General features: G+C 36.6%; 1 protein-coding gene across 17 annotated transcripts in view; it reads right to left on the bottom strand.

Annotated features, from left to right (window-relative positions):
• The window catches only part of CLHC1 (clathrin heavy chain linker domain containing 1), a 63,075-nt gene that overhangs the window by 34,413 nt on the left and 2,049 nt on the right, over window positions 1-26,613 (bottom strand). For 10 of the 17 annotated variants that reach the window (XM_070572674.1, XM_070572682.1, XM_070572675.1 and 7 more), the window contains exons 2-8: window positions 22,106-22,364; window positions 12,010-12,197; window positions 8,832-8,965; window positions 6,997-7,198; window positions 6,770-6,882; window positions 6,323-6,407; window positions 4,801-4,907 (exon numbers count right to left, since the gene is read on the bottom strand). In XM_070572674.1, the coding sequence (XP_070428775.1) occupies window positions 4,801-4,907; window positions 6,323-6,407; window positions 6,770-6,882; window positions 6,997-7,198; window positions 8,832-8,965; window positions 12,010-12,197; window positions 22,106-22,282 (1,006 nt within the window). In that variant the 5' untranslated portion in view covers window positions 22,283-22,364. The remainder of the gene's footprint in view (window positions 1-4,800; window positions 4,908-6,322; window positions 6,408-6,769; window positions 6,883-6,996; window positions 7,199-8,831; window positions 8,966-12,009; window positions 12,198-22,105; window positions 22,365-26,613) is intronic. The other 7 variants (XM_070572689.1, XM_070572687.1, XM_070572686.1 and 4 more) reach the window with 1 other exon arrangement.

The raw sequence follows: 26,613 nt of genomic DNA, 5'->3' as shown, positions 1-26,613 counted from the left end.
TGGGTGGGGGTCAAGAGTAGTGTATTCTGAGCCTGCTGCAACCCTGGCTTGCTCACTCACAGCTGCCACTTTTCCATTGTATGCGCAGGCATTCTGGCCAACCAGCTGAGCTGGAGTACCAGGCATGGGGAGGGGTGCTTTCTTTTCCCTGCATAATCCAGGGGGGTGTCCTTGCTCTGCCCTCACTATCTGCTCTCCTGAAGTGTTGGTTTGATGAAGACACCCCCCACAATAGCTTAGTCACCTCTGTGTGGGGCTTTCCCACAGGCTGTGAAGGAACTTGGAGAGCAAAGATATTCCCGGGGAGGGCTGCCCCTCCCCCTTCTCCTCTCAGAGCCACCAATGGCCCCATGCCTTGGGTCACTCGCCACTCGGGGAGGAAGAGGAGATCCCCTTACCTCCTTCCACTTCCTCCAGGGGGTCCAGCACCTCCACCTTCAGATGTATGGCTGTGTGGGTCTCTCAGACATCTTTTGTGTTGTGTGAATGTCCTCTGTTGGTATATGAATGTGCCCTTTTCATTGTATCTTAGTGGGGAGAGTCTCGGGGAAGAGCTCACTCTGACATGATGCTGAGAACACTCCCTCCGATAAGGAATTTTTATCCAGAATATAAAAAGAACTCTTACAACACAATAATAAAAACACAAATAATACAATTTTAAAATGGGCAAAGAATAGACTTTTCTCCAAAGACGATATACAAATGCCAACAGGCACAAGAAAAGATGCTCAACATTGTTAGTCATTAGGGACATACAAATCAAAACCACAATGAGATACTATTTCACACAGATTAGAAAGGCTGTAATTAAAAAGACAGACATTAACAAGTGTTGGTAAGGATGTGGAGAAACTGGAACCCTTATACAGTGTTGATGGGAATGGAAAACAGTGCAAACATTTCAGCAGTTCCTCAAAGTATTAACATACAGTTACCATATATATAACCTAGCCATTCCACTCCTAGGTATCTACCCAAGAGAAATAAAAGCATATGTCCACATAAAAACTTGTACGCAAATGTTCATAGCTACATTATTTATAATAGCCAAAAAGTGGAAACAACCCAATGACCATCAACTGACGAACAGATAAACAAATGCAGTATATCCATACAATGAAATATTATTTGACCACAAAAAGGAATGAACAACTGATACATACTACAGCATGAATGAACCTCAAGAACATTATGCTAAGTGAAAGAAGCCAGCCACAAAAGACGACTTGCTGTATGATCCTATTTATAAGAAAGGTCCAGAAGAAGCACATCTATATAGACAGCAAGTAGATTAGTAGTTACCTAGGATTTGGAGGGGGAACAAGGAGTAGAGAATGAGGAGTTAATGGATACAAGGTTTATTTTTGGAAAGATGAAAATGTTCTAAAATTAAATTATGGTAATGGTTACAAAACTGTAAGTATAGTAAAATTATTAAATTTTGTGTTTTCCCTAGGAAAGAAATACATTATATTAATAGGCTAAAGGACAAAAACCACATGGTCATCTTAATAAATGTAGAAAAAGTATTTGACAATTCTAACATCCAATCCTCATAAAAATTCTCACCAACCATAAATAGAATGGAATTTTGTCAACCTCATAAAAGGCATCTATGAAAAATCTACAGCTAATATCATACATGATGAAAGACTAAATGCTTTATCTCTAAGATCAAGAACAAGGCCAGGATATCTGCTCTCACCACTCTATTTAAGACTGTAATGGAAGATCTAGCCAGTGCAATAAGGAAAGAAAAACAAAAGGTATCCATATTGGAAAGGGAGAAGAACTCTCTATTAGCAGATGACATGATCACCTGTGTAGAAAATTCTAAGAAATCCACAATAAAAGTACTAGAACTCATCAACAAGTTTAAAGAGGTCACAGGACCAATATACAAAATTCAATGGTATTTCTATATACTAGCAACAGACAATTTCAGAAATTGAAACAAAAATTATAATAGCATAAAAAGTATAAAATATGTAGAGACAAATCTAACAAAAGACATATAAGACCTAAGCATCGATCAAAACTCACTTAATTCTCTGTGCTTCTGTGTCCCTTATGAAACTATAAATGCTCTGTGGTAGAAATCTCTTTGGTTACCACAATCTTCAGGCTTTGGCTTACTTTTGTAAATGCCAATTTAAACCTCTGACTTATAAAAGTTACCAATTCAACACCCAAAATGCACACTATCAGCATTCATGACGTAAGAATACTTTTGTAGTATAACATGATCTGATAATCATTCAGTTATTAAACTGCAAATAATTGTTGGGAAGGTTTCTTAACTTCAAGTCAACTAAGTAAAAATTATAAAATTATGCTCTGGGGGCCAACTCCATGGTCAAGTTGTTAAGTTCGCATGTTCCACTTTGGCGGACCAGGGTTTCACCAATTTGGATCCTGGGCACGGACCTAGCACTGCTCATCAGGCCATGCTGAGGCAGCATCCCATATGGCAGAACTGGAAGAACCTAGAACTAGAATATATAGCTATGTACTGGGGTGCTTTGGGAGGAAGAAGAAAAAAAAGATTGGCAACAGATGTTAGCTCAGGGCCAATCTTAAAAAAAAAATTATATTCTGTGTTACCATCCACTAGGATAGAATCCTGAAAATTGTGCATGCAAAAATATGAGATGGGCCATTTGCACACAATTCACAGTCACGTAATCTCTATAAATATACAAGTTCATATGCACTATGTGTATGGCGACAGATTTTCTGTGTTCAGACAAAGCAAAAGAACTTTTTGTTCAAGTTGTTGAATTTAAAGGGTTTTATTGGGAGAAATTTATGAAAAATAGGCTGTATATACCTGACATCAAAAATTTCCACTTAGAATGAAAATAATTAGAAAAATTAATCTGTATATTTATAAGCTCCATTGAGTTTACCTCTCCTTTATTTATACCTCTGCATTTCCTTCCTGAGTCTCTCATCTTTTTAAAGTGTAGGTTAGTTTTAAAATAAGAGAACATTTTATGATTCTAAGCAAAACTCAGTAAGTAGCACCAGTCTAATATTGGTGAATTTCTCAGCATAAGATTCACATACCTAGAAAATTAATAAAAGTTTGCTATTTTCCAATTTCACTGGTAATTATGCCTATTTAAGCCTTAATTACAAGCTTTGATTTTTACTGAAACTTGCAATCCATACTTTGAGCAGACCAAGTCAAGGGGAGAAGAGAAAGAAACTCAGGAATATACTAATATCGCTTTTAACTTACACTGATTTCACGGCACATCCAAAGAAAGAGTTCCTGGGTATTTGTAAGATGTCTAAAAATTTTTGAGTAAAATGTTAAATTTTTTCAATGTCAAAAGAAAAAAAAAGACGTGAACACTGAAAACTACAAAACCTTGGTGAAAGAAATTTTAGAAGACATAAATAGGTGAAGAGATACACTACGTTTATGGGTTCATTGGATCAGAAGATTCAACATTGTTCAGTGTCTATTCTCCCCAAATTGATCTATATATTCAATGCAATCCCTTGCAAGCTTTTTTGTAGAGATTTACAAGCTGATCCTAAAAATTTTAACAGAAATATGAAAGACCTAGAATAGCCAAACAGAATTTGATAAAGAACAGAGTTTGAAGACTATCTGATTTCCAGACATTATAGAGCTACAGTAATTAAGATTGTGTAGTACTGGCATCAAGATAAACAAATAGCTCAATGAAATAGAATAAACCTACATACCTATGGACAACTGATCTTCAATAAAGATACAAAGGCAATTCAGAGGAGAAAGTCTTTCTAATGAGTTATCCTGGAATAACTGAATAGCTATAGGCAAAAAAATAAACTTTGCTCCCTACCTTGCACCATATATAAAAATTAACTCAAAGTGGATCATTGACCTAAATGTAAATCTGAAACTAAAATCCTTAGGAAAAAACAATAGGAGAAAAATCTCTGCAGATTAGGCACAGATTTCTTAGGTATGACATTAAAATCACAATCCATAAGAGAAAAAAATTCATAAATTGGATTTCAACAAAATTTTAAACTTTTACTTTAAGAAAGATACTGTTAAGAGAATGAAAAGGTAAGCCACAGACTGAGAGAAAACATTTGCAAATCATATGTCTGAAAAGGATTTGTACTCACATAATGGAATACTACTCAGGAGTAAAAAAAAATGAACTATTGATAGATGCAACACATAAATGAATTTCAAAATAATTATGCTGAGTGCAAGAAGTTAGTCAAAAAAGAATACCTACTATATGATTCCATTTATATAAAATTCTAGAAAATGCAAACTAATCTGTGGTGACTGAAAGCAGACTAGTGGTTGCCTCGGGAGAGTGGGGAAGCTGCGGGAGGGAGAGAAGGGGGGTTGGGGAGCAGTGAGAGAGAGGGATTACTGAGGGGAATGGGGGAACTTTTGGGTGATACGTATGTCAAAACTTATCAAATTGTGTGCTTTAAATATGTACAATTTCTTGTATGGATGTCAACTTACCACAACAAAGCTGTTTGTAAAAGGAAGTACAGCAAATTTGATAAAATATTAACATTTATGAAACTTTGATTGTCTATATATGGCTATTAGGTGTTTCTCCATACTTTTCTGTATATTTGAAATATTTCATAATTTAATTTAGAAACCTAATCAAACCTCTTAATGTTACAGCTCAGGAAACTGAGTAAATGGTAGAGATAGGCCTGGACCCTAGATCTTTAGCTTCCTAGTTCAATAGTCTTTCCATTCTATCAGGGAAAAAAAGTATAATTTGTACACATATGTGAGGTTCAGAGAAAAATGCTTACCCTTAAATTTATTCATTGTCCCAGTGTTTTGAAGAATTCTTCTAGGACTGTTTGCAGCAAAACCAGCTGCCTTTTCATATTCACCAAGTGAGATTAATTCATTGAACCTACAGTCATTGCATTTCATTACACATTATAATAGTACACAAAAAAAACAAAAGAAAACTGATTAGAAATGTCTAATACAGACTAAACATAGTGGCATAGTAATATAGAAAAGCAATTCTAATAAACTATATCTAGATTCATTCACTCTGTAAGATGTTATTTTACTTCTTTCCCTAACATTCTGTCATATTTTGTAGCCTCAGAATGAAATGCTCACCTGCCAGCTGACTTTGAACCTGATCCTGTACTTTATTCTTATTGTACTTATAGTAAGCCATAAAAAATGGGAAAAAAAGGACCTGAAGTGCATTTACAACAAGATCAGATTTTTTGCCCTCATACCATCTGCAGATGAAAAGGGGTATCAGGGAAAGAAGGGCAATACATTTAGAGGCTCAGCCTAGGGGAAATAGTAATTGAACACAAAGGCTGCCAAGCTGGAGATTAAAAGGTATCCTTGGTATTTCAGAAGCTATGTTGCTCTGTCAGGCATAAGAGTCCCAATTAAACATGAAACTAACACAAGAAGAAAAGACAAGAGTTCAGATAACTTAAGCCTCTACACCTCTTCCTAAGGCCAAATGTCTTCAAATCAGGCCTTACCTCATAATTAATAAAACTATGGCAAACAAGATTTACCTAGTGTTGCAAATAAATGTGGAACCCCGGAGGAGAAAAACACCAAAGAAATATTAAGGAAAATACATAAAACTTATAACCTCAACAAGGATTTTTCTCTCATATCTACAGCTGGTAGGCTTAGAGAAGAACACAGTCTAAGGAAATAACACAGTCTTTGGTGCCCCCTAAAATGATCTGTACCCCTTCTTTGTACCATGTCAACAAGCAAATCAACGGTTGAAAACTGTTTAACATATAAGACTAGAATTATTAGATATGTTCATTATATATTGGCCTCATAGACTATGAATTAACCTTTTAAAGAATAAAGTCTTAGATCTCTTTAAGCCTCTATTATACACTATATATAATAAGTTAACACGTATTAGGGAGAAATATGCCTTCTTAATATGTCATAGGATGGAAACAATGAGAAAAAAAGACTGAATTGGCTAAGGTAATCTGATTCAAGAAGACATTCTTATAAATACTTTCTAACATCAGGTTGATGGTTAGGGAATACAAGAAAAATATAAATACAAACTTAAATCAATACTACAATCTACCTATATCCTCTGGAAAATCTCCTAGACTCCCAACCCGGTATTTTTTCCACCAAGAATCTATTTTTAAAAATTCTAGTTTATTTTCTAATTTTTCTACTAGGGTAGAATTTTAAAGATACAAAAGCTAGAGACTATAGCTCATCAAGATGCTAAATAAATGCTAAACAAATATTAAATAAATGCTAAAACATTTTAAGAAGGAAAATCAAAGCTTTTAAAATATTTGCCTTTCAATGTAGTAAAGCAAAATTTCAGCTTCTTTTGCCTTGCCTGGATCATCTTCAAGTAGTTCCTCAACAATGCCTTGATCACCTGTAAATATTGAAAGCACCACCAGATGATATTTAAGGTTATCAACAGAAAATAATAAACATACATATCTTTAATACCAACAGCTTAATGTTATGCTTTCTACCACCACCAACCCCTTTCTACACTGAGTGGCTCCCTGTCCCTTTCTTCCTTATTTGCAGGTATTCTCTCTGGCTCACCAAGTCTACTCTTTACAATTATCTGTCAGCTATTGAAGGAAGAAGCCCATAGGGTAACAGGGATCTAACAGAAGTAAGCACATTTTTGTTTTCTTTAAACACAGCCTAGGAAAATCCCATTCTAGCTCTGGGGAAAAAAAATAATGTTTTCTATTATTTGTGTTAATTAAAAAATATAGATACCATGTATATCTTTAGTTTTCTGAATTTGCTCCACAAAGTCTTGAAATGAGCTGCTCTTATCAGATTTTACCCATGAAGTAAGTGCATATGAAACAGTCTGCAGTCTTTGATGACTACAAAGATAAAAAAAATCAACAATTCACTGAACCTAAAATCAAATAGTGGAATATTAGAATAAACACAAACAAAAGCCTCAAACTTGAAAGATATAAAATCAACTTTCATACCGAAACTGTAATTCTTTGTTCATATTTTCAGCTAAATCTCGCCGTTTTAATATCTCAATCATTTCATTGTCTAACTCCACCTTCCTCTGAGCTGGTACATATTTTTTTGACATAACTTGTTTAATTTCTGTATATTTATCTTCAAGATGTTTCCGATATTTCGTGAGAGCATCTAAATTGACAGATTCTTGGAGAGTCATGCCTATGTGAAAAAGGGAACAAATCAAACAAGTCAAGCCATGTGCGGGACTCTTGTGCTCAAACAGCAAGTCTTAGCAAAATAGGTCAGATAGTCAACCATGTTAAGAAATAAGAAATAAATGGCAGCATGAACTTGTAGCTTACTGAACATAAACAGAATTAACATACAATTTTAATTGGCTAGCAGTTTTAAACATATCATCCATGAAGACTGATTGTCCAAACCTTAGGATCTTAAGAAAAACCATTTTTAATGACCTCATCACCACATCTTGCAAACCACTAAATATCACTGCTACACTATAACACCAAGGGCTTCTGCCTAACAATTCAGGATTGCTGTCCAATGATTTCTCCTTAACTAAATCTTCCATTAATCTACTATGGCTAACCCCAGGGTAATCTGTTTATCCTCTCCAATGCAAAGCTTATAAATGCCTGCCAAATCTTCAGTCCTCTCTCCGTCTGTCTTCTCGATTCATTATACATAACACAGACACACACACACACACTTCAAATGACTTCCCTTCTCATTTAGGCCAATTGTTGCCTTTAAAGGCATACCTCAAAATTCTCTTTCAGAAACCACCCTGGATCAATCCTACTTGATTTTAATCATTCTTTTACCCTGAATCCTCTCAGCATTTAGTCAATTTATCAGTTATTCTGTACTTATTCATATGTATCCTATTTGTAATTTGCCAGTCATAATTTTATATCTGAAAGTGAATCTAGTCCCTGCTTCCACCAAACACAGGATGACCATTCAACTTCACTTGAAATCCTCTGGTATGGAGTAGCTCATTATCTCAAGACAGAGCTTCTTCCACCGAAACCAAACCTGACTTCCTAAAATTTCCACCTATTGATTCTGCCTCCGGGTAAATGGTAGTTGAAATCCTCAAAAGTTTTAAATACAGTTATCTATTCTCAAATTCTTTCTTTTCCCCAGAATGAATATTTACAGCAGGCAAATTTTCGCAAATTTGCAATACCTCCATCCACTCATTCATCATACAAACTTCTCAACATCCTGGATGCGTCCCAGGATATACTCCAGTTCCTTAAAATGTGGCTTAGCTAAGGATGAGGAACCAGTGAATGCTGACATCCATATAAATGAACAATATTCACCAGAACTTAATACTCTATGTATAGTTTTCCATATATTATACCATGGGTTCTTCAAGCTTTAGAGTACATCAGAATAACCTGGAGAACTTGTTAAAACATTGACTGTTGGGCATCATCACCACTCCTACCCCAACTCCCACCCCTGGAGTTTCTGACACAGGAAGTCTGTTGTGAGACCAAAGAATCTGCATTTTTAACAGGCTCCTAGATAATGCTGATGTTGATGCAGGACCACACTTTAAGAGCCACTGCATCATACTTTATATAATCCAGCCGGACTGAAACTCTTTTCATCTTTTAGGGTTGTTTAAGTTTTCTCATTCCCTTGCACCTACCTAGAGTCCTGGCTAAAGCTGTTTGTAAAGTATGGCTAAAGTCCTAGTACACTTGTGTGTATAGTGCACACTATATACACATAGCAGCACATATATATTAACTTGTATAATAGGTAATAACTGGAAACAGAATTTCTCTGAAACATTTTAAACAAAATACAGTACCTGGAATAGGTTTTGAAGGATCTTTGGAGAAAGTACAATATTTTACTTCGTTCATGTCATACTCTGCCCTAAGTTGTTTCATTTTGTCTATTTGCAATTGAATCTTTGAGGAATTATTTTCAATAACCCTCATTCTGAAAGACAGAAAGGCTTTCTTATGTTTCTTTCAACTAATTTGATTATTTAATCATAAGACAAAATCATAAAACAGGTTAAATCATTACTTTATTTTGGCTGATTATAATTTTGAACTATTACGGACTTAGGTGGAAGTTTACAAAACAATGCCCAGAAAAAGTTAACTAACTTCACAGTAAGGAATACTTTTCTTTCAGAGTATCAATAAAATCTTACACTGACCATGACTCGTAACATTATTGGAAATTTTTAAGTGTTAAACATAAAAATATGGCCACAAACTACTATGCCTATTCTCTTTAATTACTTTTGCAATTTAAAAACTACTTTTGTAAGTAAATGTATTAGTTTCCTGTGGCTGCTATAACAAATTACCACAAACTCTGTGGCTTAAAACAACTGAAACTTATTCTCTCAGAGTTCTAGAGGCTGGAAGTCTAAAAGCAGTATCACTGGGCCAAAATCAAAGCGTTGTCAGGGCCGTGCTTCCTGCAGAAGCTCTAGGAAAGAATTCGTTCCTTGCCTCTTCAAGCTTCTGGGGGCCGCGGGCCTTGTGGCCGAATCACATCTATCTCTGCTTCAATGGTCACATTGTCTTCTCCCCTTCTGCTCTGTCAACAGCTCCTTCTGCCTCTCTTATAAGGACAGTTGTGATTGTACTTAGGGCCCATTTGAATAATCCAGGACAACCTCCCTATCTCAAGATCCTTACTGTAATCACATCTGCAAAGACCCTTTTTCCAAATATGGTAATATTTCCAGGTTCAGGATTAGAACTTGATATCTTTGGAGGCCCATTATTCAGCCTACTATAGTAACTGTTCTTTGGTGAGGAAGATTTGCTCTGAGCTAACATCTTCCTCTTTTTTCTTTTTTTTTTTTTTTTTTGCTTGAGGAAGATTAGCCCTGAGCTAACATCTGTGCTAATCTTCCTCTATTTTGTATGTGGTTTACCACCACAAAATGGCTTGACAAGCAGTCCATGCCTGGGATCCAAACCCGTGAACCCAGGCCACTGAAACAGAGCATGCAAACTTAACCACTATGACGTGGGGCTGGCCCCTTATAGTAATTTTGATCCTAGAGCTAGAGAAATGATAGCACTTCTCTGGGATAAAACTGCATTCATCCAGAAATGGGGATCTTAAAGACCAAGAAGTAGATATAAACTTCTTTTAAGCATTATTTGAAGTTTACTTCCTAAATAATCACTGATATGTTGGCCCATGGAGGAAATAACTGATTAAAATAAATTTAGATACATTTTCTAAATGAGATTTAGAAAATCTCATGGGTCTTTTGGCAAATTAAAAACAAGCTTGTCAGCAGATAACTGCTGCCTGTGTCTGATTCTTATGTAAAGTTCTTGGAAACTACAGACAGCTCAGAGTAAAAGTTTGCAGTATTTATGAAAGAGGGACTGTGGAAATAAAATATCCTCTGGCTTTCATCTAAATAAACTTATGCCTGTGGAAGAAAGGCATGTTAAAAGTAAATAGACTTTCAAAAGAAAGCAGGGACTTAAACAGATACTTGTACATGAATGTTCACAGTGGTATTATTCACAATAGCCAAGGGTAGAAACAACCCAAGCATCCAACAATAGATAAGTAGATAAACAAAATATGGTATATATGTACAATGAAATATTATTCTGCCATAAAAAGGAATGAAGTTCCAATACATCCATGCTATAACATGGATGAGAAGGTATCTAATTGCTGTTCCTTTCTATACCTACTTTTATGATCTCTTTATCTTTGACAATTTTACTACAATGAATCTAATTGAGTGTTTCTTCTTATTTACAATGCTTGGGATTCTTTGGGCTTCTTGAATCTGTGAATTGGTATCTTTCACCAGTTCTGGAAAATTCTCAGCCATTATCTCTTCAAATATTGTCTCTGTTCCATATGCTCTTCTCTTTTAGAGTTGTGATTAGACATAATAATATGACTTTCTCACGTTATCCTCCATTTTTTTTAATAATAGCTTTACTGAGCTTTATTCACTCTTGAAAAGTGTACAATTCATTGAATTTCAATATCTTCAAAGGGTTCCGCAACCACTACCACTTCTAATTCCTGAACATTTCATCACTCCAAAAATAAGCCTCATACATGTTAGCAGTCTGCTGAGCAGAGGCACTTTTCTATGCAGTCTCCACGTGGGGCAGTTTACCTCTGGTTCACTTTACAAGGGTTTAGGCCTTTATTGTCCCAGCATTATAAGGGGAGGATTTCCTGGTAGACTATACCCCTTGGGCAGATCCTGGGCTCTGTCTTGTGCCCCTGTGCCACAGTAACAACTTAAGCTTACTGTCATTAGTTTTAACACATGCTCTCAGGGCAAAGAAGCTTTATGCTCCTCTTGACTTTTGTCTTCTGTTACAATTTTGCCCTGATAATCTCTTACTATCTTGTCAGCTTCCTGTAGCTTTTGGAAAGATTTTTTAAAAAAATATTTTATGCAGCATTTTTCCCCAATAGAAAGATCTATCCCAAGATCTAGCCAGCCATACTACCAGAAATGTAGGTCAAACTTTACATAATTTTCCAAGTTGATTTGAAATTATCTATAAAAATAATTTACCCATCATTTATTAAATGGAACACTGAAAATATGAGACAATTCAACAAAAGTGAGCATTTAATCCTGTCTCAGTAGGTTACTTACCTTTGTGCCTCACAATATTAAGTGCTCCAATTCAGACAGTAATCATGAAATTGTACTATCAAATCTTCCATGGAAGAAATTACCTAGAGTAATTATCTGTATCCCCCATTTTATAATAATACAATGTACCTCCAATTATCCTAAGAGATATTATAAATTTCTCAAGCGGAATTAATATTTTTTACTTGAAATAAATAAAAAGTATAGTAATTTCAAGTTGGTAGAAAGGGTAACATAGAAACATGGCTTTAAAATAAAATCGAAATTCAAAAAGACTGAGAACTACTGGTTATAGTTACATCTGGCGAGTTAATATAACCAGGTAACAATGATCACCTTTTGGGCTATTTACTGACATACTTACTTTGCTTCAAGTTGAATTGTTCTTTTCCTGTGATAGATCAATGCTGTGGGCTCTGCTGCCAAAACTTTAAGTTTTCCATGAAGACAAAATGCAGTTCTTTGGCTTTTCTTTATTGTTTCAATAAAGGCATCATATTCTTTTTTGATTGAAGTAAGAATGGATTTGTATGCAGTGACATACTCTATTACCTGAAATATGATTTTTCTGCCTATGGCACTGAATTTTTTTCTAGAAGACTATGGATCAAAGCCTTGCAAATAGCATTACAGATTTTTTTAAAAATGAAACATGATAAACAATTAGAAGTCTAAAATTTTACAAATTTGAGCTTCCTTTTAGTAAGCTTTAATACTTTAACACTTTAATACCCAAATATGACTGGGTATTAAAGACAATATTTACCGAATATGTACTCTTTGTGAATCATTACAATACTGTGAGCTTAAACATGACAGAGAAAAAAAGGCCACATTTTTGCTCTACTTAGTATGAACACATACATTATATGATGCCAGTTAAACCCAATACCAGGTCTAATTATCCCAATTCTGGATCTTTTAAATATAATTAATATCATCCCTTACAACCTCCAAGTCTAGTCTCTTACTTCAGTCAGACCTTAAAATCCTGGACTCCTTTCACCTCCCTGTTTTTCTAACCTATCAGTGCCTACTTGCTGATCAATACTCTCAATTCCCAATTGCATTTCTTAGTCCCAGGATGTCAAGCTCAACTGTAGAAAACCCTCATCACTATACATTCATGGTTTCCAATGGTATTTAAGTATAGAATATCTCAGGAAGGATAATGGAAGAAAATAGAAAGAGCGGGTGCCTGCAGAGAAGGAAAAGGAAAGTAGGGTCTGAGATGTGAAGGATCTGACTTTTCATTGTATACTCTTCTTTATTAGTTCTTTTTTTTTCCTTCCTTCCTTCTTTCCTCTTCCTTCCTTCGTTAATCTTGTGTATGCATTACCCATGCAAAGATAAATAATTAAGGAACATTTTAAATACATTAAAAAACAAGAAAGTTCTAATTTATGGTTTCAAAATTCTGCTCATGAGGATTTCAGAAAGGATCAACATATATAGGGAATAGATGTGATCAGTCCATAATTTTCTCTGAAAGCTATAATTATGCTTTCTATTCCTACTGCATCCCTAGTCTCTGGTATCCCCCACTGGTTTTCTGTTAGCTAGACAATATCTAGAAAATATTATCCAGGAAGAAATCTGGTCTACCAGGAAATGGTGTAAGAAGATTATTGATCAATGGCAACTAGCAGGAGAGGATATTTGAGTGGGAGATACCAGTTGTCTTTTTGACATGACCATGCTACCAAGTTATCCAAATCAGGAGGACTGACACCCAGAAACCTTCAATAAAACAGAACCCATTAATCTATGGTCTTCCAAATTGAACACCCCATTGTTCCTCCCCATCTTCCACTCCACATGCCTCTGTGATGTGCTACAGCAACCTAAGACAACTCAGATACATTAATGGATAGAAAATAAGACTTGAAAGTGACACCATGATCAGCTCCCATCTCTGTTTGCTAGAAGAAACAGATTTCAGAAGAACACTCATGGGAACCTTTAAGAATGCATAGAATATGCATTAAAGTAAAGGAGGCAAACTGGTATGCCACAGGTAAAATACAGTTTTGCTTGACTCACAAAATATTTTTAAATTTAGGAAATTCCCCCCAAAAACCATATTTCCAGCTTCTCTCGAAAAAGCTGAAAAAATCTACCAACATGGAACTGCCATTCCTTAATGACAATAATCAGTTGGAGCTTTAGATTGGATTGCTTCTTCATCCAATCTACAGTCTCCATGATTTCTCATTCTTTTATAGCCAGCCCACTTAACTCTTTTATATAACCTTCCTGACCTCTGCAGGCATTCAACTTTGAGACTCCTATAAAAAGACTTCCATTAAACCCAAGAAAACTAGAGCTACACTTACCAGGTACAGGTGTCTGAGGGAGAAGAGGAATCGATCCATTCCACCTTAGCTCCTATATATGGATCTACATTATTTGTACAACATGCTACCAGGAACACAAAAGACCAGCCACTTTCCAGAGTCCAGTGGCCTCCATAATTCACCTATTTATATAGAAGCTCACTCTTCCTAGCTTTGGTCTTCTTCACTTACTAACTCCTTGGCACTCTCTACAATCTACTCTCAACTCTTGGTGTATGAGTTTCAGGTCCACCTTGATTTGATTCAGGTGTGGTTCTCCAGGTCAAATCCTCTATTTTTTATTTTAAACAGAATTTTGTAACTGTTCTCTGGTTCCAAGTACTCAGAGACACAAGTTGCTACTTTCATCTTCCGCCCAACTAGATCCTTCCAAGAGGGAAGGAAGATTAGAGAAGGCAGTCATTAATCGTTTACTAACAGTCAAGTGTACAGGAGTGACAAGAAAATGGAAAGGCAGATTATCTTATTGAGAAGCTGGAAGAAAAGTTTCTCTAAGTACCAGATGATTTCTATTTCAGATCCCCTCTCAGTCTTGAAGAATAGGATTCTTTACAATGTACAAATGTACAATTTATAATAGTACAATATACAAATAGTCCAAATGGAAATCTTGAGGGGTAAGGAGAAAAGGACCATAGATGCAGACATTATTTTTATTTAACCATATGTCTTTTCTCTAAGATTTAAATTTACCAACACCATTTCTAAAATGACTTCACTATAATGATACTAATTTAAAGAAGAAAGCTCTTCGTGTAAGAAAATTCCTGACAAGTGTTAACATTTGAACATGCAAAAATAAGCATGTCACAGTTATGATAACTTTCCTTTGCTGATTTCACACAAACAGTCTCAGCATGATTCTTGACACTTATGAAACCTATTCAAAACACTACCTTTAAACATTCATCTAATACATTCCTTAATGAGTAAAACACCAAAAGCGATATCACTGATCATAGCAACATATAAAATGAAGCTAACCTGCCAATATACCAATTCTAAAAGATAGATTTTCCAGATGACTTAAAAAGAAGAAAAGACTCTGTTTCTCTATTTTATACTCTTAGCGATATGTATCAATTTTCTTAACTCCACTGGTAGGTATATATCACTACTTTGCACTCACTTTTCCTTAGAGTGAGGCACTATGTTTTTATTTAGAGGAGAAATAAGACTCATAGTATGTAACGTTTAAAAATTAAACAAAAGACTGTGTTCCTGTTTTGCCTGAGGCTGTTTTACTGAGACCAATAGTTTACAGAAGTCTTAAGGTAAGTAATTATTTCTTATAGATAAGGAGGAAAAGATGCTGATTTCACTTATTTTACTGTCAAGGCATCTTCCAAGAGGGGTAAAAAAAAGCTAGGTAAAAACATCAGCATCCAAAGCCTGAAATAATTGGGTGCTCCCATGCCTGGAGGCAGCCACACTCAGCTGCAATACTGAGAGAACTGACAACAGCCTTGCAGGTCAGAGGCCTAGAGCAATTACAAGCCCCTAAACCTAGCAACCGGCCATGCTGGCACCTACTCACTTAACAGAAAAACTGCAACAGGAATGGGCTATTAGACCTTGCAGCCAACTGCACTGGGGCTCCACAAACCCAATAAAGTGACTGAAGGGTCCACAGCAGCCACACGCAGCTGAGAATTGCAACCAGCCTGCCAAGGGGACAGCCCAACCTTCCTGTGCACCTGCAGCAAGAGCAACCCTGCCACAACAGAAGGACACACATAGCCCACACAGGGGTCACTCCTAGAACATCTGGAACTGGTGACAAGAGGGAAGCACACTGCTGGGCCTCATAGGTATCTCTTATATAAGGCCACCTCTCCAAGATCAGGAGACATGGCTGACCCACCTAATACATAGATATAAAGCACAAATAAAGAGGCAAAATGAGGAGGCAAAGGAATATGTTCCAAGTAGTAGATCAGGACAAAACCCCAGAAAAAGAACTAAATGAAACAGAAATAAACAATCTGACAAACAGTTCAAACAAAAAGTCATAAGGATGCTCACTGATTTTGGGAGAAGAATGGATGAACTCAGTGAGAATGTCAACAAAGAATTGGAAAATATAAAAAAGAATGAATCAGAAATGAAGAATACAATACTGGAAATGAAAAATTCACAAGAGGGACTCAATAGCACAGTAGAGGATACAGAAAAATGGATCAGCAAGTTGGATGAAAGATTAGACGACATCACCCAAGCTGAACAGATAAAAGAGAAAAGAATTTAAAAAAACAAGAACAGTCTAAGGGAACTCTGAGACAACATCAAGCACATTAACATCCACATTACAGGTGTCCCAGAAGGAGAAGAGAGAGACAACGGGGTAGAGGAGCTATTTGAAGAAATAATAGCTGAAAACTTTCCTAACCTAAGGAAAGAAAGAGACATCCAGGTACAGGAAGCACAGAGAGCACCAAACAAGATAAACCCAAAGAGGCCCACACCAAGACACATTATAATTAAAATGTCCAAAATTAAAGATAAAGAGAGAATCCTAAAAGCTGCAAAAGAAAGGAAACAAGTGACATCAAAGGAAGCCCCATAAAGCTATCAGCTGTCTTCTCAGCAGAAATCTTACAGGCTAGAAGGGAGTGGCATGATATATTTAAGGTGCTGAAAGGAAAACATCTACAGCCAAGAATACTCTACCTGGCAAGGTTATCATTCAGAAAGGAAGGAGAGATAAAGAGTTTTCCAGACAAGCAAAATTTAAAGGAGTTTAACACCAAGAAACTAGTTTTACAAGAATTGTTAAAGGGACTTATTTAAGTGGGAAAGAGAAGACCACAAACAGGAATAAGAAAATTATCAAAAAAAAAAAAAAAAAAAAACGGCAATAAAATCACCAGTAAAGGAAAAAATACAGCAAAGGTAGCAGATCAACCACCTATGAAGATAATATGAAGGTCAAAAGACAAACATACTAAAATTATCTGTTTCAATAAGAGGGTAATGGATACACACACAAAAAAAATGAGGTTAGATATGAAATCAAAAACATAAAATCTGAGAAGAGGGGAGTAAAAGAGTAGAGCTTTTAGAAAGAGGTCAAACTTAAGAGACCATCAACTCAATATAGATTGCTACATATGTAGGTTATTATATACAAACCTCATGGTAATCACAAACCAGAAACCTATCATAAAATCACAAATAATTAAGAGAAAGGAACCCAAACATAATACTAAAGAAAGCTATCAAACCACAAGGGAAGACAGCAAGAGAAGAAGAAAGGAACAGAGAAGAACTACTAAAACACCCAGAAAAAAGTAACAAAATGGCAATAAAAACATATTTATCAATAGCTACTTTAAATGTCAATGGACTAAATGCTCCAATCAAAAGGCATAGGGTGGCCAATTGGATAAAAAAACAAGACCCACATATATGCTGCATACAAGAGACACACTTCAGACCTAAAGACACTCACAAACTGAAAGTGAAGGGATGGAAAAAAAATACTCCATGCAAATGGCAATGAAAAGAAAGCTGGGGTAGCAATACGTATATCAGACAAAATAGACTTCAAAACAAAAACTGTAACAAGGGACAAAGAAGGGCATTACATAATAATAAAGGGAACAATCCAACAAGAGGATAAAACATTTGTAAACATCTATGGACCCAGCATAGGGGCAGCCAAATATAAAAAGCAATTATTAACAGACATAAAAGGAGAAATGGAGAGTAACACAATAATAGTAGGGGACTTCAACATTCCATTTACACCACTGGATAGATCATCCAAACAGAAGATCAATAAGGAAACACTGTCCTTAAAAGACACATCAGACCAGACAGGCTTACTAGACATATACAGAACATCGCATCCAAAAACCACAGAATACACTTTCTTTTCAAATGCACATGGAACATTCTCCTGGATTGATCACATATTAGGCTACAAAACAAGTCTCAATAAATTTAAGAAGACTGAAATAATACCTACCATCTTTTCTGATCACAAAAGTATGAAACTAGAAATCAACTACAGGAAGAAAATGAGAAAGGCCATAAATATGCGGAGATTAAACAAAATACTACTGAACAATGATTGGGTCAATGAAGAAATCAAGGGAGAAATCAAAAAATACCTGGAGACAAATGAAAATGAAAATACAACATGCCCAAATCTACAGGATACGGCAAAAGTGGTTCTAAGAGGGAAGTTTATGGCAATACAGGCCTACCTCAACAAACAAGAAAAATCTCAAACAATCTTAACAGTGCACCTAAAGGAACTGGAAAAAGAAGACAAACAAAGCCCAAAATCAGTAGAACGAAGGAAATAATAAAAACCAGAGCAGAAATAAACGAAAGAGACTAAAAAAAATAGAAAAAAAATCAATGAAACCAAGAGCTGGTTCTTTGAAAAGATAAACAAAATTGACAAACTTTTAGCTAGACTCACCAAGAAAAAAAGAGAGAAAGCTCAAATAAATAAAATCAGGAATGAAAAAGGAGAAATTACAATGGACACTCAGAAATAGGAAAGATTATAAGAGAGTACTACAAAAAACCATACACCAACAAAGTGGATAATCTAGAAGAAATGGTTAAATTCTTAGAATCATACAACCTTCCAAAACTGAATCAAGAAGAAATGGAGAATTTGAATAGACCAATCACCAGTAAGGAGATTGAAACAGTAATCAAAAACCTCCCAAAAAATGAAAGTCCAGAACCAGAGGTCTCCTCTGGTGAATTCTACCAAACATTCAAAGAAGACTTAATACCTAAAATTACAGGCCAATATCACTGACGAACATTGATGCAAAAATCCTCAACAAAATACTAGCAAATTGAATATAACAATACATTAAAAAGATCATACATCATGACCTAGTGGGATGCAGGGATGGTTCATTAAAAAGATCATACACCACGATCAGGGATGCAGGGATGGTTCAACACCTGCAAGTCAATCAACGTGATACACAACATTAACAAAATGAAGAAGAAAAATAACATGATCATTTCAATAGATGCAGAGAAAGCATTTGACAAGATACAGCATCCATTTACGATAAAAACTCTGGATAAAATGGCTACAGAAGGAAAGTACGTCAACATAATAAATACCATGTATGACAAACATACAGCTAATATTATTCTCAGTGGAGAAAAACTGAAAGCTTATCCCTCTAAGAATCAGAACAAGACAAGGAGGCCCACTTTCACCACTCTTGTTTAACACAGTATTGGAAGTTTTAGCCAGAGAAATTGGGCAAGAAAAAGAAATAAAAGGGATCCAAATTGGAAAGGAAGACGTGAAACTGTCACTTTGCAGATGACATGATTTTATATATAGAAAACTCTAAAGAATACACCAAAAAACTTTTAGAAATAATAAATGAATACAGTAAATTTGAAGGATACAAAATCAACATACAAAAATCAGTTTGTTTCTATACACTAACAACAAAGTAGCAGAAAGAGAAATTAAGAATACAATCCCGGGGCCGGCCTGGTGGCACAGTGGTTAAGTGCACATGTTCCACTTTGGCAGCCTGGGGTTCGCTGGTTCGGATCCCAGGTGTGGACATGACACCGCTTGGCACACCATGCTGTGGCAGGCGTCCCACATATAAAGTAGAGGAAGATGGGCATGGATGTTAGCTCAGGGCCAGTCTTCCACAGCAAAAAGAGGAGGATTGGCAGCAATTAGCTCAGAGCTAATCTTCCTCAAAAAAAAAGGAAAAAAAAGAATACAAGCCCATTTACAATTGCAACAAAAAGGATAAAATACCTAGGAATAAACTTAACCAAAGAGAGAAAGATCTGTACACTGAAAACTATACAACACTGTTGAAAGAAACTGAAGAAGACACAAAGAAATGGAAAGACATTTCATGTTCTTAGACTGAAGAATTAACATAGTTAAAATATCCATACTTCCTAAAGCGATCTACAGATTCAACACATCCTATCAAAGTTCCAACAACATTTTTCACAGAAATAGAACAAAAAATCCTAAAATTTATATGGAACAACAAAAGACCCCGAATGGCCAAAGGAATCCTGAGAAAAAAAGAAAAAGCTGGAGGTCTCACACTCCCTGATTTCAAAATATACTACAAGGCTATAGTAACCAAAACAGCATGGTACTGGCAGAAAAACAGATACACAGATCAATGAACAGAACTGAGAGCCCAGAAATAAACCCACACATGTATGGACAGCTAATTTTTGACAAGGGAGCCAAGAACGTACAATGAAGAAAGTTTCTTCAATAAATGGTGTTGGGAAAACTGGACAGCCACATGCAAAAGAATGAAAGTAGACCATTATCTCACACCATACACAAAAATTAACTCAAAATGGATTAAAGACTTGAATGTAAGACCTGAAACCATGAAACTTATAGAAGAAAACATAGGCAGTACGCTCTTCAACATCAGTCTTAGCAGCATATTTTCAAGTACCATGTCTGACCAGGCAAGGGAAACAATAAAACAAATGGGACTACATCAAACTAAAATGTTTCTGCACAGCAAAGGAAACCATCAACTAAACAAAAAGACAACCTAACAATTGGGAGAAGATATTTGCAAACTATATATCTGAAAAGGGGTTAATATCCAAAATATACAAAGAACTCATACATCTCAACAACAAAAAAACTAACAACGCAATTGAAAAATGGGCAAATGATAAGAGTAGACATTTCTCCAAAGATATACAGAAAGACAACAGGCACTTGAAAAGATGTTCAAGATCATTAACTACCAGAGAAATGCAAATCAAAACTACAATGAGATACCACTCACTCCCATCAGAATAGTTATAATTAACAAGATAGGAAACAACAAGTGTTGGAGAGGATGTGGAGAGAAGGGAACTCTCATACACTGCTGGTGGGAGAGCAAACTGGTGGAGCCACTATGGAAAATGGTATGGAGATTCCGCAAAAAATTAAGACTAGAACTACCATATGATCTAGCTATTCGACTGCTGGGTATTTATCCAAAGAACATGAAAACACGAATGTATAAAGATACATGCACCCCTATGTTCATTGCAGCATTATTCACAATAGCAAAGACTTAGAAGCAATCTAGGCGCCCATCAAGGGACGAACGGATAAAGAAGATGTGGTATATATACATAATGGAATACTACTCAGCCATAAGAAACAATGAAACATGGCCATTTGTGACAACATGGATGGACCTTGAGGGTATTATGCTAAGTGAAATAAGTCAGCGGGAGAAAGTCAAATACCGTATGATCTCACTCATAAGAAGAAGATAAAAACGATGACAAGCAACACATAGACAAAGAGATTGGATTGGTGGTTACCAAAGGGGAAGTAGGGAGGGGGGAGGGTGAAAAGGGTGATTAGGCACATGTGTGTGGTGATGGATCATAATTACTCTTTGGGTGGTGAACATGATGTAATCTACACAGAAATCAAAATATAATGATGTACATCAGAAATTTATATAATGTTATAAACCAATGCTACTGCAATAAAGAAAAATTAGCATCGGTGGGCAAACTGCAATTGTTTATAAGGAAAAACAGGTATTTCTAAAGCCTTGAAAACTAAAATCAAATATTACATAAAGCCATAGCATTTTCTAATCTGATCTCCATGTTTCCAATGTTTAGTTCAGTCAAACCCCTTGTTTAGCGAGCCTATCTAGACCTCTAATCTACAAGGGGTTTCCATTTAATATGCTAGATCAAATCTAAACCAAGACTTTAATAATACCACAAACAAACCCAAAACAACAAAGAGCTACCAGGTTCTTCCTTGCTGTCCAATTCCTAACAAATCAAGTAATGCTTTCAGATGGAAGGTCAGAATGATGTTAGAGGGCACAGCTAGACTGTTGCTCAACTGACAGTCTGCACTTAGGCTAAAACAATTGAAACACTCATTAACTGTCTAGTAATATAAATCTGACACTGCATTTTCCCCATTCATCGCTTTCCAAGAAATGGACAAACTTCTCAAAATTGACAAACGGAATGTAGTCAAACAAGCAGTGGTGTCACTAAGGCAGGAATATTAGTTGTCAAGATAGACGATTTCTACCACATGAAAACCCCATGGTCTTATGAGCATTACGATACCTTATCAAAAACGTTTCGGTATATGATGTAATAGTCATCAGCAGGTCCTTCCTCATTACAGCCCACTCTTTCAGTTTCTGTAATTATATATCTTTGCATACTTTCCAAAAATTCCTTGTCACTTCTACTAATGATAGGAGGGAGAACTGCATGTTTGTTTATTTCTTGGACTGACATATGTCACACACCACACGCTTGTTCACCAGAGAAAACTTAAGTCTTGGCTTGCTTTTGCAACAAAGCTGAAACTTTGATAAACCTGAAAGAAAAAAAGACCGTCAATTAATCTAAAGCTTAAAATAAATGAAGTCAAATATTGATCTAAAAAAATCTATGTTTGTTTCAGAAAAAAGTGTCCCATGGACATCTGAGATAAATATTTCAACCTATGAATTAAAAGGTCTAATCTAGTCTACTGTCATGTGCCATATCTCTGGGATAGAAATACCAAACATCAGTCAACAAAGAGCTCTTTTCTTACTAACAAAGCATATGTATCATATGCTTGGATAGTTTCCTGTGTTTAACTCAACACTTTCTAACAGAACATTTGGCATTTTGTTTCCTGTGGAAAACTAGTTTGGAAGCCTCCTGATGACAAAAACAAGGTCAAATACATCTCTACCCAAGTGCCTACCTGGCCCAGTCACAGTCGTCCAGCACACAATAGCTAAAAATAATTTATGAATTTATTTTTATGATAAAATTTATTATAATTCTTATTTTTAATATAAATGCACTAACCGAAAAGTAGGAAGCCAGATCTTCTGCTAAACTCCATCCATCAATGATGTCAAAGACAACAAACAGTACCTTTCTAAGTACAGTTTTCAAGCAGCTACATTCCACTGCTCTTTTAGTAAAGAATCATTATCCAACTAGAGTTGGATACGGAAGTTGGTTCCTGAGACCTATTCACATTAACATCAAGCAGAACCCATGACATGCTTAAAAACGTCTGGCAAGGCAAAACATTTTAACTCCCCACCGGCTCCCATCACAGAGGTATATAACAATGGTATAAAATTTGGAACATATGGGGCTGGCCCAGCGGCACAGTGGTAAAGTTCGCATGTTCCGCTTCTCGGCAGCCCGGGGTTCGCTGGTTCGGATCCTGGGTGCAGACATGGCACCGCTTGGCACACCATGCTGTAGTAGGCATCCCACATATAAAGTAGAGGAAGATGGGCGCGGATGTTAGCTCAGGGCCAGGTTTCCTCAGCAAAAAAGAGGAGGACTGGCACTAGTTAGCTCAGGGCTAATCTTCCTCAAAAAAAAAAAAATTGGAACATATAAACCAAAGAAAATTCATGAAAAAACAAAAATCATCCAGAATCCCATCACCTAAAGATAATGACTATTTAGTATTTTGGTGTATTTCCTCCTAATTTTTATAATTACAAAAATTAAGATCACACTCTATATTCAGTTTTGTATCCTAATTTTTTTCACTTGATACTAAAAGCACTTTTCCATGTTGTTAAATAGTTTTCAAAAACATGACTTCTAATGATTGCATGGTATTGCATGGTAAGATACATGGTAATTTACTTAATCATTCCCCCAATGTTGGATATTTTCACTATTATAAATAATGTTGTGATGAATAAATGTCTAAACCAATTTTACCATGTTTTGGCTACATAATTGATAGCTGGTTATCTGAAATAACATATATGGCCTACAAATACTGCCCATAGGCCATATATAGGAGCAGGGAGACACTAAAATAATTTCAAAGTTTAAATCTAGTAGTGAAGACAGATTATAAATAAATAATGTAATTTCACATAGTAAAAGACAAAGTCAAAGGAGGAAGGAATGAGTGTGATCAACCAGGAGTGTGTGGTCACATCTGAGCACCTGTGGCTTCCTATTACCCTTAGGATAAAATCCGAGTTCCTTTATTTGGCCTATAATGCCCTATATGAGCCAGGGATTCTTTTTCTCTGACCATATCTCATCTTTTCATGGCCCCATCATCCTCATAACCCTCATCCCCACTCCCATGAACTTGCTCTCTTACCTGAGGGTCTTGAATAATTCTCCCCATCCCTGTATACCCTCCCCCTATCTTCACTGCCTCCCTCCCCCAGAAGACATACAGGTACTACTCCTCTTATTCACTTGGCTCTTATTTACTTTTCCGATCTCAGCCCATACTGCTCCAGGAAAGCTGCCCTGGATTTCCTTAAACTTGATCAAGTTTAAGGGACTACCACATTCTCCCATGGTACTGTGTTCTTCCTTTATCATGGTATTCTCACTCAGCCACACTGTATTATAGACTTTCTATTTATATCCTCTGTCTCTCCCAGTAGGCTGTAAATTTGACAAGATCAGGAACCAAAATGTTCTCATTCCCCACTATACTTCCCCACCCAAATGCATTCCAGTGGATACTACAGTTTCTAGTAGAGTACATATTCAAAAAAATATTTGCTTAATAATCGATAACCACTTAGTAATAATCTGGTCTGCTCAGAAGACATGATTTGTGGTGCCCTCAAACCAGAACACAGGGGCTGGCCCATGGCCGAGTGGTTAAGTTCGCGCGATCTGCTGCAGGCGGCCCAGTGTTTCGTTGGTTCGAATCCTGGGTGCAGACATGGCACTGCTCATCAGACCACGCTGAGGCAGCGTCCCACATGCCACAACTAGAAGGACCCACAACGAAGAATATACAACTATGTACCGGGGGGCTTTGGGGAGAAAAAGGAAAAAAATAAAGTCTTAAAAAAAAAAGTTAAAAATAATTAAAATCTTAAAAAAAAACCCAGAAGACAGCTAAAGTCATTGTTCCTGAGCATCTACAAAATGCCACTGAGTCACATAAACCAACTCAGATTACCTTTCACTCATTCATTCATATTAGACACTTAGGGTTACAAGGGTTCCAAGTCTGTTGAGTCTAGTTAAATGAGCCATTGCTACAAAGCAGAGAAGGCAGTTTGACAGAGGTGGGCACAAAGGGCTACAAAAGCCCAGGGGGGCATCTCACTAGGCTGTGGGAGAGGGCAGGGAAAACATCTAATGGAAAACCATCCAGGGTAATGCTTAAGCTGTGCATTTATTTATTCAATATTTTGGGGGCATCTACCATGCATCTGCCACTATTTTAGACACTAGAGACATAGCATTGAATAAAACAAAATCCCTAACCTCCCAGAGGTTACATTCAAGTAGAGCGACAGACAACACACAAGTAAAAATATAGTATGACAGATGGAAGTAAGTTGCATGGGGAAAAATAAAACAAGGAATAGGGGATAGAAAGTAAGGAAGGTGAGAGGGTGCTATTTTATATAAGGCATTAAGTCAGCAAAGAGGAAAACCCTCACTGATAAGGTGACATTTCAGGAATCTAAAAAATGTAGGTCGTGTAGATTCCCGGGGAGAAGAGTGACTGAAGCAGAGAAAGCAAGTCCAAAGGCTTCAAGGCAGGACAGCATGTCTGAGGAATAGCAAGAAGGCCAGTGGGGCCAGAAGAGAATGAGAGAGAAGAAAGGTATACGGTCAGAGACGTGGCTGCCGGATCATGCCTTTAAGTCATGATCATTACGAGCCCATGAAGAAGCTTTGAGCAGGTTAGAAAAACGTGCCCCTTTCTCTGGGCAGACTTGGAAATTAAGAGCAATAAGCTGGATGGTGGCCTCCAGTCACTCCTATGCTGGAGCAACAGCCTTGCTTATAGGGACTTAGGCTTAACTCTGAGTGAGATGGGAAGCCATTAGGTGAGGGCTGTGGGGAGAAGAGTGACAGCTGACTTATGTTTTCAAAGAATTAATCTTGCTGCTGTGTGAAGATAAGGGTCAAAGCCGGAAGAACTGTTAGGAGGCTACTGGAATAATCCAGGCAAAAGATAACAGTGGCTGGAATCAGGGTGTTAACAATAGAGGCGGTGAGAAGTGTTCTGCATATATACCGGAAATAAAGCCAAAAAGATTTGCTGAGGGATTAGATGTGGGTATGAGAAAGCAGTCAAGGATGACCATAAAGTTTTTGGCCTTAGCAATTGGAAAGATGGGATTGCCATTTATGGAGATGGGAAGAGCAATTTCAGGAGATCAGGAGTTTGAGGCTTGCCTATTAGAGATGCTGGTTAGACAGCCAGATACTCGAAGATGGAGTTCAGGTGAGTGGTCTGAGTGAGAGAGAAGTTTGTAAGTCACCTGCATATAAATGGTGTTTAAACGTTATGAGAAAGAAGGAAAATAATCCAGGAAATGTAAACAAAGCAGAGGTCCAAGGACTGGGTCTTTGGGGCACTCCAAATTTCTATGTCTAGTAAATCAAGAGGAAGCAGCAAAAGAGCCTGGAATAGTGTCCAGGAAGGTAGGAGAAGCGAGAGGGGCAACCTGGAAGTCAGGTGAAGAAAGTGTTTCAGAGAGTGAAGCAGTGACCAACTGTGTTAAATGCGGCTGACAGACCAAACACAATTAAATGATCATTGAATTTAGCAACTTAGAGGTGATTAGTGACCACAAGAGCTATTCCACTGGAATGGT

The sequence above is a fragment of the Equus przewalskii genome, chromosome 14 (assembly GCF_037783145.1).
Source record: "Equus przewalskii isolate Varuska chromosome 14, EquPr2, whole genome shotgun sequence".
NCBI classification, from domain to species: Eukaryota; Metazoa; Chordata; class Mammalia; order Perissodactyla; family Equidae; genus Equus; species Equus przewalskii.
This window is presented reverse-complemented; position numbering and strand designations above follow the sequence as displayed.